Source organism: Podarcis vaucheri (assembly GCF_965113315.1).
Source record: "Podarcis vaucheri genome assembly, chromosome: 3".
In the NCBI taxonomy this organism is placed as follows: Eukaryota; Metazoa; Chordata; class Lepidosauria; order Squamata; family Lacertidae; genus Podarcis; species Podarcis vaucheri.
Window position 1 is genome coordinate 41971503 of NC_138761.1, and position 12929 is coordinate 41984431.

A 12929-nucleotide genomic window follows, 5' to 3' on the forward strand; every position below is an offset into this window, starting at 1 on the left:
CAAAAACAGTTAAAAACACATCCATTATTTCCATATCTTTATCTTTCATTAACTTGTTTCATCAACCTCCTCACACCTCCCTTTTTGTTATTAATTATTTCAGCAAATCCTTTCCATCTTTCAGTTTTCTATCATTTAATTATCTTAATTTATTTTAACCTTATCTTACCATTAAAACCCTAAAACTTATTTATACTTAACTCCTTATAACATTTCTACTAAAGCCATATAATTTCATTCCAACATTTTTCTATCACTCATTAATTTTGCAACATTCCTCTAAATAATTTTTTTAAAAAACTTTTTTCCAATCTTCCTCCACCGTCTCTTCTCCCTGGTCTCGGATTCTGTCAGTCCTTTCTATCAATACCATATAGTCCATCAACCTGGTGACCTTCTGTCCGAGGCTCTTAACTCTCTTCCATGTCCCTTCTGCAGATCTTCTTCATATTTATACATGCACTTTACTTTATCTTCTGCTGATCTTGTTCTTAATTTCCTTCCTTTGGCACTGAGGAGTAGATCTTGGGGAAACTCCAACCTAACAATGTCTTTATTCTTTCTCGACAGGTCAGCCCATTCTCCATAGTCAGAGCTAAAGTCCAAAAGATATTTCAGAGCGCCACTCTCCCCCTGACCCAAATCCAGATCCCAAAGGCCAGAGCATCCCTGCACAGGAGGATCTATCCAACTTTCCTTCTCCAATCCAAACAGGGCTCCATCCCACCAAGTCTGGCTTTCTCTAGATTCGATCATAAAGGGCAACAGCTTATGTTCATCAAATTGCCTATGTGAGGCCGGGGCTCTCTTCACTTGAATTACTTGAGGCTCAACAACAACTTTCTCCTTCGTCTTCTCCACAGCTTGCCATGTCAAAACAGATTCCTGGGTCAATTCCTGAGTAATTTCTGTATAGGTATTCCCTTTTTGTCCCAAATCAGTCATTTTTTGTCCCAAATTGTCAATTTTAACAATCATCACATCCATCTTCTCATGAAGCTGTTCCAATAAAGCACTTGTCTTGCAAAATGCAATCACTAAGGCTTCTTCTGTCAACATTCTTGTCCAAGGTCAGACTCTGATTCTCACGCTCTTTAATCTCTGCAGCTGGAAAATTCCCCAGTTCACTCCTGCAACAGTTTCAAAAGCTCCCTCTAGGGGAAATAATTTCTATTTGTATCCATCCTTGTAAACGCAGATCCAGCGACAGAGTTAGTTTCGATTTTCAGTTACTTTTTTTGCTCCTTTTTAAGTGCAAAAGGAAACAGTGGAAACAATATATTTCTCTTATTTAACTATCTGTCAACATACGTTTTATTCACAGTCAATGAACTTTCCTAAAACGTCAATCTTACTGGCAGCCCGTTCCCAGGTTCGAAACGGTGGTGATTTATCTTTCTTCACTCTCTCTCCTGCAGGCTTAAACGATCTAGAATTTCCCCCCTCTTCTCCTGCTTCCAAGGGGGGTTTAGTAATTTTAACCGATGGAGATTTAATCCTTTACAAAAGACTTTCCAGGCTTTAGCTTGCAACGTCTTTGCTTCAATCTATTTACAAAAGAGGAAGGCAGACTTCCTGTTTGAAGCCTTCCCGTTTTGTTGCCAAATTAAGAAGTTTAGAAATCCAATTTTCCGTTCTACTCACGGGTAGTTGTTTAGAGTCCAATTGTCCACAGGAAAAAGTCAGCGCTCTCCGGCAACAGCAATGCGGCTTCACTCCGTGAAAGAAGCAGTCAATTCGAAGCACCGCAGCGCTCACCCCATGTTGCTCCGGATCCCCGAAACCGGGTTTCCCCGCGAGTAGGGGAGGCGCAAAAGGTGCCAGCCGAATCCCACATCCACAGGCTTCTCCCGCCTGTGGTTTTTGGTGGGTCTCCGCCTCGCCGTGGCGGTCCAGACCCTGATTTCCACGGAGCGGATTCCTCCCGATCAGATGAAATCCGCCATTGCCGGAGGCGCTAACCCGGAAGTCCTCCAGTAAGCTGAATATATTTAAGGCATATTCTAGGCATGACAACATTACAAAAACACTTCATTTTAACTTGAACACACATACTAATTCTTCTTGTTGGAAAGTATATTTCTATTGATTTTTTGAGCTATTTCAATATATAGACTGGGATCTCATAATTCTCAAACATACTTTCCAAAGTGCACCTTGAGCTGCACCAAGACTCCCCAATTTTCAGGATTTTTTTTTTGTACTGCTGCATAAAAAGTGCATAAAAAGTGACTGCACTGAAGTAAATACAAGATCATCGAATGATAATTTAGATTGTCCCACGTTTATTTATTTGAAATGATATCAGAGAACAAGATGCAGTGCTGGAAATACATTGGCTTTTGAGGCTTTTGTCTTGCAGAAAAAAACTTTGTTTTCTGAATTATTTACACACCCACCCTCCAGCTTCCACACTGAAGAAAGCCACATACTTGTAAAAAGCTTGATGTCTGGGGATTCCACTTCTCTTCTGGTCTTCCATGCCAGGTGTTAAGAATACTTAAGCAAACCTGAAGAAAAAAGGTTTTGAACAGTTATATATATAAATATCATGGTTGCACTTTATACATTGTTCTAATCCACAGATTTTATATGATTTTCATATATGAGTTGACTGGTGCTGTCTAATTCAACATCGTCATCCCTATTCTCTCTTCAGTAAAGCAGGATCCCTCTTTCATTACTACAGTACAGTTTGCTTCCAGAAAGGCAATCCATACATGGATGCCTGCTTCCATTCACTGAGAGGCTTTTGTGAGACACTGCCAAGCAACTGGACTATATCCTAGAGTAAAGCAGATAGGCTTCTTGAAAAAAATTAATCAACGTGTTACCATATGTACTCAAGCATAATGTGCCATCAAATCTAATGTGCACCTTAATTTTTCGAACATAATTTGGCCAAAAAAGGTGAGCATAAGATTCAAGTAAATAGGGTATATGGTTACCCATGTAAGTTAAGCTATCCATAGGTACCTATTTACTCAGAATGACTAGAAATTGTTTCAACCACATTAGCCTGCAATAAAATAGGAAAACTATTTACCTTGCCATCATTGTAAAGATTTGGATTGAATCTCACACTGTGTCCTCCAGTTGTTTCCAGATTTACAAGTGGAGGTGAATTAGGATAGTCTTGCGGAAAATACACATCAAATTCAAAACAGCCATTTGCATAAGGTGTGTCTGCTGGGCCAGTTATCAAAACCTATTGAAAAAGACAAATAATGTTATAGCAACCAGATTGGGAAACTAGTATATCATATACAACACTTTTGAACTAGGGTTGGACAAATCCTGTCTGTTTCTCTTAGCTTCTCATTTTTCCATTCTTGTATCCAATTTGCACCATTTCTGAATTATTTTGTGATTTTTTAAAAAGAAAGGTCTGCACAAAAATCTATGTGTGTTTTTGCAAGGAATTGGGTATTATAAGCATTTTTTGTGCTCTCTTTTGCTTGTGGATTTTGAAGGATAGCTGTATTTGGTTTGCAGATTGGTTTTGGGAAGTGCAAATTAAGTGGGTCTGCATTTTTAATATGAACCAAACACATTTTCCCTCTGTCTCTAATTAGAACTGCATGTGTTCACTGGACCAGGTCTTATTCTAGAGAAATACCATTGACAAGTCCAATGCTATCTTGCATGTTTACTCCCTCAACAAAGACACAGCCCCTCTGCCCATAAGCCACATGATCTCCTCCAGGACCCCCAGTCACTAGGATTCACTAGGACACTAGGATTCTAGTGTCACACATGCACATCTTTCCCTCTCTCCTCCAACTTCGTTTCCTTGAATCAAAGAGTAGTAAACATCTAGCAAAGGGGGATAAGTATCAGGCAGCCAGTGGGCCAAATCTCACCTGCATACCTGTCAGCCAAGAAGTAAAAATAAAATAAAAGGCACAACAGAAACAGCAACTGTTGCAAGAAGACTTAGCAATAGGCTAATTTGGTAGGAAAGTCCTCCATCCCCACCCCAGCTAAAGAGAACTTCTGGCAAAAAATAGGTGCTGACCAGGCTTTTAGGAAGATGCACTTTTTCAAATTTATCATCAGTGCCCTGGAAGTTTCTGAAGTGGAGGCGAGCAGGAGCAGTACATTAAAAAGTTCCCTCTCCTTCTCCAAGTCCCGTCGAAGCAGAATAAATCATGCAAAATAAGCATTAACGTGATTTAGACACATCAGAGACCTGCTGTTTTTGGAACACAAGTCTGATTTTTTTACCTTCATGATGTCTAGTCTCTCCTCATCACAGCGGACAAAGACACTGGATGAAGAGGAAAGAGGCAGCGATGTAGAAAGTGTTACAGCTTCTTGAGCAAGACGTCTGGCTCTGGCAGCACTGTTTGCATCACTAGCATTTTTCACCTGTGACATGTAGTGGTAATTTACTTTAAACACCAGTTTTCCATCGTCATCTTCTGAAACCATCTCAAAGGTATCTAAAGGAGTAAAAAGTAACATTTTAATTTATTAGAATATAATTAAATTGTATGAAGTATCAAAATTAATGGAAACATCAGTCTGTATATAAATATTTCATTTCCCCCCTCCCCATAGCAACAAGCAATTCAATACAGTAAGATAAATAGGCAGACCCAAATACCTTCCCATTGTTAAAAAGATATGTAAGATACCTTGCTAGTCTTGCTAACACACACTATTATACTAAAATTATTCTAATTGGGCATCATTAAAGAGTCAATTGACAATAGTGTGAAGCTGCATTATTGATAAATGATCATAGGAGAAAACAAAATTAACACATTATACTTTATGGACCAAAAATACATCTCTAGGTCTCCTGAACTTATTTTCTGTCTCATTAGCAGAATTCAGCTTACCTGCTTGGCAGGTATTTATGCAGTTTAACTGCAAACATCACTACTCTTCCTTACCCCAAATATACAAGCAAGATTTTTTACACAACACAAACCAAGCAGCATCTAACAGAGACCAAGCTGATATATGTGGAACATCTGAATACTCTAAAGGGGGGGGGGAAATGTATCACTTCTAAGCATCAGTATTATCATTAGCCATATGGAGCTTGTACAAGACAGGAAACGTAACCAAGCAGAGGACTTTCAGAAATAGGGTTACAAAACAAGGCTGGTTTAATTGCCACACAAACAATTGTTTACTTTCATTATTATCCTTAGTTAATGTGAAAAATCAACTTTTCACTAGATGAAGCCCATGAAGACCAAAACAAGCTAATATCATGATCCTTCTTAGAGACTAACTAGTATCTTGGATAAACTCTAAAATACTGTCACTGGCTGATCATCTAGGACCTCCCAAAGCTACTGATAAACGCTGATTTTTAAATATTCTCTCCTTGAGAAAGACAGCCGCAGCATGACAAATCTGATGGATTACTTGAAGATTATCTCCAGCATCTATGGATTTGGCTGCCACGTTTCCTCACAAATGACAGAGAGCAGTCTTACTGCAAAAACCAAGAAAAATTTACACATACCGACTTATTAACATGTTCTTCTTGGATCATAAACTACTTGTGCATTCTCTTTCAGCTTCAGGCTACGTAGAAAAATTGCTGATAATTTCCTAGAGATGTTAAGTGTCTTTGTTCTGTTTTCTAAGCAAGAATTAAGACTGCATACTACTTAACCTTCAAATAGTAAGTTCTGGTTCTGTCTGGTTTGCCAGCTATAGCCATTCGTGGACAGAGATAGGCTGACCTGTAGTCCATGTACGGGTAATCTCAAGACTGGATTACTGCAATGTCCTCTATATAGGGTTGGTTCAGAAGCGCCAACTGGGGCAAAATGCAGCGGCCAGGCTTCTGAATTTTTTTTTTTTGGGGGGGGGGCACATGGCTGGCAACATGTGACACCATTGTTAAAACATTGGCACTGGCTTCCCATCTACTACTGGACCAGGTTTAAGGTTCTTATTGGGTTGCCACCTGCACCAGAGGCTGAAATAGAGCCAGGGCCTGGGTTACCCGAGCTGCCACACTCACACCTTTTTTTTAACCCCAGAAACCCAGACATTTGCTTGAGATTGTAAAAATTCCCCCAGACAGGCATGTAGACCCCCCCAAAGTGGATATGTCCAGGATTTCCCAGATGTATGGCAACCCTACTATGCAAGTCCTGAATTACTTAGGTCCAGTGTACCTTAAAAGGTAAAGGTACCCCTGACCGTTAGGTCCAGTCGTGGACAACTCGGAGGTTGCAGCGCTCATCTCGCTCTATAGGCCGAGGGAGCCGGCGTTTGTCCACAGACAGCTTCCAGGTCATGTGGCTAGAATGACAAAGCCGCTTCTGGCAAAACCAGAGCAGCGCACGGAAGCGCCGTTTACCTTCCTGCTGGAGCGATACCTATTTATCTACTTGCACTTTGACATGCTTTCAAACTGCTAGGTTGGCAGGAGCAGGGACCGAGCAACGGGAGCTCACCCTGTTGCAGGGATTTGAACCTCCAACCTTCCGATCAGCAAGCACTAGGCTCTGTGATTTAGACCACAGCGCCACCAGCGTACCTTAAGGACTGCCTAAACTTTTATCCCTGGCTTGATCACAGAGACCATCTGCAGAGCTTTGCTGGTTATTGCTTAAAGTTGGCAAGGCATATCTGACAGCAACAAGCAATTGAGCCTTTAGTTCCTTCGGCCAATTCCTGTGAAATGCTCTGCCAATAGAGATTCAGCAGGTGCCTCTGTTTTAACCTTAAATGCCTGCTAAAAACTTTTCTATGCCACCAAGATTACGCAGGTAATTAAGAAAACATCTTTCTGTAGTTTATGGTGGTTGATGTTTTCTGATGTTATATTTTATAATTTTACATGGTTTCAATATATATAGGTATTCTTGTTGTAAACAGCTTTGATTTTCAAAGATTATATAATAAATATATAAATAAACAAATGATCCCCTAGCTTTCTAGAGATTTTGTACAGTGGAGTTACTAACACTTTTATGTTTAGATACATTTACATTCCTCTAGCTCCACAAACCTGGGGCCTCCTCTTCACTCAGAAGATGTTGTAGAACTCCAACTCCCACCAGTCCTAGCAAGCATGACCAATGGCCAGGAATGAGGGGAGGTATCATTCAAAAACATATGAGGGCACTACATTGGCTAACCCTGGTCTAATTCGGCTTCTGAACCTAAGCAAATGTAACCAACAAATTTCTCTCTATTTGCTCTGCCTCCACTTTTTCTCATTTTTCATTCATCTGTAATTCATCCCCTGTGTAAAATTCTAAATTGTAAGCTTCCTAGGAAGGGAATCCATCTTCGTGTGTTCATATGCACACTGAAGGCATATAATATCTTCAATCTCTTACTCATGTTCATACACATAGATATGCAGGTTTTCCATTGTGACTTTGACCCCAGACATGCATTTTGTGTTTCAATACAGAAGGTTCAGACTGATTTTCAACTTACCAAACTGGAGCTTTTTCATTACAACCACATATTTTTCTTCAAGGGATCTTAAAACCGACAAGGGCTTGGGCTTCACGGCAGCTTTTTTAGAGTATTCAGCCAATTTTCTCTCTGTGTAAGAAAAAAATCATATTAAAGAAACCGCATAAGCCAAAACTGATTTATATGAAATTTATCTCACAAGTTTCCCTTTGGTCAGGGGTTGGGAACCTCTGGCCTATGAGCAAATACTGGCTTGCCAAGTGTTTTATTTGACACATGAGGCTGTTTTTGCCAAACTATCTCTATCTGCCCACCGGCTGATGTTACTGATAATGTCAGCTGATTGGGAGCATGGAGGGCAGGGTTTAATCCTGCACTGAATGTGTTCCTGCTTCCAGCAGGGAACACAAATGTGCAGCCAAGGAAGCAATCTTTTCTGTCCCCACTCATCAGCTAATGAGCAGGTGTTAAAGCCCTTTGCAAAAGTGCTCTCTGAAATAGCTCTGTGCTTCTCTTTTAAGGAAGCAGGTGGTAGGGGAGAGGAGAAAACAGCCTGTGCAAATAGGCCTTTTCCCCCTCCCCCCAACTTCCTGACACCCACTTAAAGGAGAAGTGCAGGGCTGCTTCAGAGAGTACTTTAAAACAGCCCCCCCCACGCTTTTTGCAAAGGAGTTTCTGTTCCTTTCCGAGCACAATTCAAAGTGTTGGTGCTGACCTTTAAAGCCCTAAACAGCCTCAGCCCAGTATACCTGAAGGAACGTCTCCACCCCCATCGTTCTGCCCGGACACTGAGGTCCAGCACCGAGGGCCTTCTGGTGGTTCCCTCACTGCAAAGAAGCCAAGTTACAGGGAACCAGGCAGAGGGCCTTCTGGGTAGTGGCACCCGCCCTGTGGAATGCCCTCCTACCAGATTTCAAAGAGAACAACAACTACCAAACTTTTAGAAGACATCTGAAGGCAGCCCTGTTTTGGGAAGCTTTTAATGTTTGATGTATTATAGTATTTTAATATTATTTTGGAAGCCGCCCAGAGTGGCTGGGGAAACCCAGCCAGATTTTTTTGGGGGGTATAAACAATAAATTATTTATTTATTTATTTATTTATTTATTTATTATTCCTCTTTCAGCCTATAGAGGCTCAAGTGGGAGCTGTTTTAAAGCTCTTCACAAACAGCAAGAGGGCCTTGAAGCCACTGTGGGTTCCCAAGGGCCCTCCCACCTTCATAGTTGGCACACCTGTGGAGCAAAATCAAGATCTGACAACTTAACCTTATACCATGCTTAATTTGGATCCAACCTATTTTTGGTTTAGTTCCAGTCCTACCATCAAAGTATTGATGAGGATGTTTTATAAGAAAAGGTTGTATGTGTCATTGACAAAAGCGTTTACAAGTTTTGCCTCAATTGCGTTATTCACCTTGGTATTGCCCTGTGGAACTTCCTACCATGGTAGCCCTGCTCAATGGTGGGAATTATAATTATACTGATATTTTTAAAGTAGTATAAATATTAAGAAACCAGTAGTTTTATCCATTTGCTTATATGTTTATTCTTGATGTGCCTCTTCCGCAAGAGGTCTAGAGAGCAGCAACATGAGAACAAGCCTTTTTTTGTGGTGCCTCCCTGTTTGTTGAATTCTCTTCCCAGGAAGGTTTGCCTGGTGCCTTCGTTAAGTATCTTTTGGTGCCAGGCAAAAACATTCCTCTTCTAGGCCTTTGGCCAATTAAACAAACTACGGCCTTTTAAACTGTGTGTGGTGGGGTTATTGCTTTTGTTTGTTACTATTTTTGTGGTTTCATATTGTAAACAGCTTTGTGATCCTTGGATGAAGGTCAGTATAGAGGAGGAGCAGCAGCAGCAGCAGCAGCAGCAGTAGTAGTAGTAGTAGTAGTTGTTAATGCCCCTAATTAACCATTCTTATATCCTTTTGTTGAAAGTCAGGTTGCTTTTACAGTTTATGTATATGTACATTTAGAGATTATTGTAATTAAGTGGTATATATAAATTGGTCAGGTAAATAAATAAATACTCCAGGTAGGTCTGCAGCAAAGATGTGCTGCTGACATTGTTTACCTTGGTTTGCCTGGCGCAAACTTGTTGTAGCAGCATAAACTATCTCAGCAGTCCTTTGGATATCTGGTACCAAAAGCGTCAGTCCCTCTGGCTCTTGATCTGAAGTATCTGACTTCACTCCAGTTTTAGTCTTGTCCTTTTTAGACCTACAAAATAAGAAATGACTAGGGTTTTAGGGAAAACTGTCAATGGAAATGCAGATTCCCTCTACTACCAATTGCTGTGTATTTGCCATTAAATATATAAAAAAATTAAAATTGTCCAGTAGTACCTTAGAGACCAACTAAGTTTGTTCATTAAATACAATGACTTCCCAGGTCAGCAAAAGTGTGTTTAATGTTAAGGGAATGGTGGAAAGTATAATGCCAATAGAAGAAATTCTTGGGGAATTTGGTTCAAGGTTCCTACTTAATCATCCTGGACAACTCAGAAGCCTCATTTACAATGTAGCAAGGTGCATATGCACAAGTGACTAGTCTTCTGGTATATCAAGGGAATCTAAAAAAAAAACCTGGTATGTGTCTAAAAAGGAAATAAAAACTAAAACAAAATTATGTCTCACAAATTCTAGAAAAGTCAACCAGAATTTATAAAATGAAAACATTCTATAGCCAGCCAACAACATCCATTACATACAAACTTATAATCCATTAAATTTTATTAGGTGCTCAATGAAACAATATTATTGTCTTGTTTGTTATTATGTTATGCATTTTTGTGTCTTTATATTCTAAACAGCCCTGTGATCCTTGGCTGTCGGGTGATATAGAACATATTGGAATTATAATTGTAAAATGCTTAGAACCTCCTTTTTTACATTCAGCTCAAAGCATGCTGCTTTTGATTTCAAATGGACAGCTTCTTTTTCAGTTTACCTAAGCAGACTAAAACAGAACAAGCCCAACAGATTCTCCTCTAACCAAGCAGTTCCTAACCAAGTTGAACTTTAGGATACCCTATTCAAATTTCAGCTTTTAAAGCTGGAATGGGAAACCTTTTTGGCTATGTGAGCCTGATCTTTATCACATGTAGCTTTGCAGGTCAAATTTGATGGGTGAGGCCACCCACCTGTCAATAATTTGACATCACAATGACATTACAATACATGGAATTTTTTTACTGCAAAAAAAATGTTGCTGGGACCTCTGGAGAAATCTCCAGTTTCTCAGTGGAAGACGTGTCTGGAAAATGGAGTGCAACTATAATTCTGCTGTTGCCAGGCACGTCTTCCATCAAGAAATGGTCTCAGATCAACAGTGTCAACCTTTGTCAACAGACCTAACAGCAAAATTGTGCATGTGTTATTTCAAAAGCCTGGCAGACCTTAGGTGTTTCTCATTTTACCATTTTATATATGAACTAGTAAAAAGCTATGCACTTGCTGTTCAGCTTCGAGGTTCATAGTCATAGAAGATCTGGCTGCAGAGATTTACACGAGAGATTTACTGTACTTGGCTGGTCTGCAAGCAAACTTGGTGACTGCCAACTCTGGAAACCAAGGTATCAGGCAGAAGGGGCCTCTGGGATTACCTTCTAGTTAATAGTTGACAGTAAACACAACTTCCTGTCCAAGAGACTGGCAGATTCTGAGAGGGCAAGGAACTCCTCTGGTCTAAAAAATCCAGTCTTCTAAACAAGAGGTGCTGTATCCTTGGTTAAATGCTGTCTTCTCAAACCTGGTACCCTGTAGATGTTGTTGGACTCCAGTTCCCATCTGCCCAGTCAGCATGAATAATAAACTGGGACGATGGGAGTTGGGAGTCCAATAATACCCGGAGAGTGCCAGGATGAGGAAGACTGGTTAAAAGACTGTCAGATGTTGACAGCTGTGAGAGAATTTTCATTAAAGATATGCCTTTCTTTGCATTTGATTTACAATACACCCCGGAACCTGTGTTTAAGATAGGAAATAAACAATATATAGTTTAGTTGACAATGATGTGGTAAACCTGTGTCTTATCTATGTACAGGGAATTTTTTTCCAAAAACAAGCATTTAATTCTGAGAATCGTAACTTGCAGTCAGAAGTGGTACAGCACAGATACAAGTTTCTAACCTTAGTGAGAACAGTTCTGAGTGAAAATGGTAACACATGGTATTCATAAAATTCTACGAGGTTAAGAAAATACCTCAGTCGGTTAGTATAAGTATCAACACACGTCTTCATTTTAGCCAACAGAGTTCCAACTGAAGTCTGGGACTCCAGTTGCTCTTCTTCCTCTTCTCCATTTTCCCCAGACAGAGGCAGCAACAATGGCACCATAGATGTGCATGAAGCAATAGCTCGGAGAAGCTCTAACAGAGCTCTGTACAGGGGAACATGCCTGGCCATATCCAAAACTAGGGAAGAGGAAAAACAACATGGTTAAAATTCCAACCAACTAGATAAATCCTATGCAGCAGAAATAGTTACCTATCATTATCTAAATTTCTTTCCTGCCCTTTCCCCCCCAAAGGAACCTGGGGCAGGAAGTAACAAAATAACAAAACAATATATTTAAAAATAGAATCATATCTAGAAGTACAGTGGTGCCTCGCAAGACGAAAATAATCCGTTCTGTGATTCTCTTCGTCTAGTGGTTTTTTCATCTTGCGAAGGAAGCCCATTGACGGATTGGCGGATTAGCGATTTTAACGGCTTATCTGCTGATCGGATCAGCTGATAAGCGGCTTAGAAAAAGGGGGGGAAAGGAAAAAAACCAGCAGGAACTCGCAAGACATTGTCGTCTTGCGAAGCAAGCCCATAGGAAATTCATTTTGCGAAGCACCTCCAAAACGGAAAACCCTTTCGTCTAGAGGGTTTTCCGTCTTGCGAGGCATTCGTCTTATGGGGCACCACTGTATCAGGAAAATTTGAAAACATTTAAAACCATTGAGAGCATCCAAACATTTTGAGAACCTTAGTTCAAGGGTGCTTGCAAGTTGAATAGGCAATAGGTATAGTGACTTCCTAGATCACAGGTAGCCACCAGAATGCCCTCCAGATGACTACAACTCCAATCCTCCCTGACTATTGGCCATGCTGATAGGAGTTGGGAGTACACATAGCCAGAGGGCACCACCCTGGACTACAGTCCAGAGAAAACACAAGGACCAGCTTGAAGAACTGGATGTTCTCAAGTAGAAAGAAGTGATGATTAAGAAATGCAACGCTGGACAATACTGAACCATTTCCATTTAAAGCACAGAAGTGGCCATGCAGATTTATGATAAACATCAGGAAGCAATTCTCACGAAGCTGTCTTCTATCAGAACATGCTGCTTAGGGACATTACAGACTTTTCTTCCTTGGAAATTCCCAAGATCAGGTTGGCCACACATGTACTATGCGTTTGAGAACATAGGATGAAGTTAACAAGCAACAATTTTGGGAGTTCCTAACACAATCTTTGCTTGTAAATGAAATTCAGTTCAGGAACACACACCCCAAAAAATTATCATAGTGAGTGG

General features: G+C 40.3%; 1 protein-coding gene across 9 annotated transcripts in view; it reads right to left on the bottom strand.

Annotated features, from left to right (window-relative positions):
- The window catches only part of BIRC6 (baculoviral IAP repeat containing 6), a 142530-nt gene that overhangs the window by 7085 nt on the left and 122516 nt on the right, over positions 1-12929 (bottom strand). For all 9 annotated transcript variants that reach the window (XM_082216209.1, XM_082216214.1, XM_082216212.1 and 6 more), the window contains 6 exons: positions 11609-11819; positions 9480-9625; positions 7426-7536; positions 4228-4445; positions 3047-3208; positions 2433-2510 (listed from right to left, as the gene is read on the bottom strand). In XM_082216209.1, coding sequence (XP_082072335.1) covers positions 2433-2510; positions 3047-3208; positions 4228-4445; positions 7426-7536; positions 9480-9625; positions 11609-11819 — 926 coding nt within the window. The remainder of the gene's footprint in view (positions 1-2432; positions 2511-3046; positions 3209-4227; positions 4446-7425; positions 7537-9479; positions 9626-11608; positions 11820-12929) is intronic.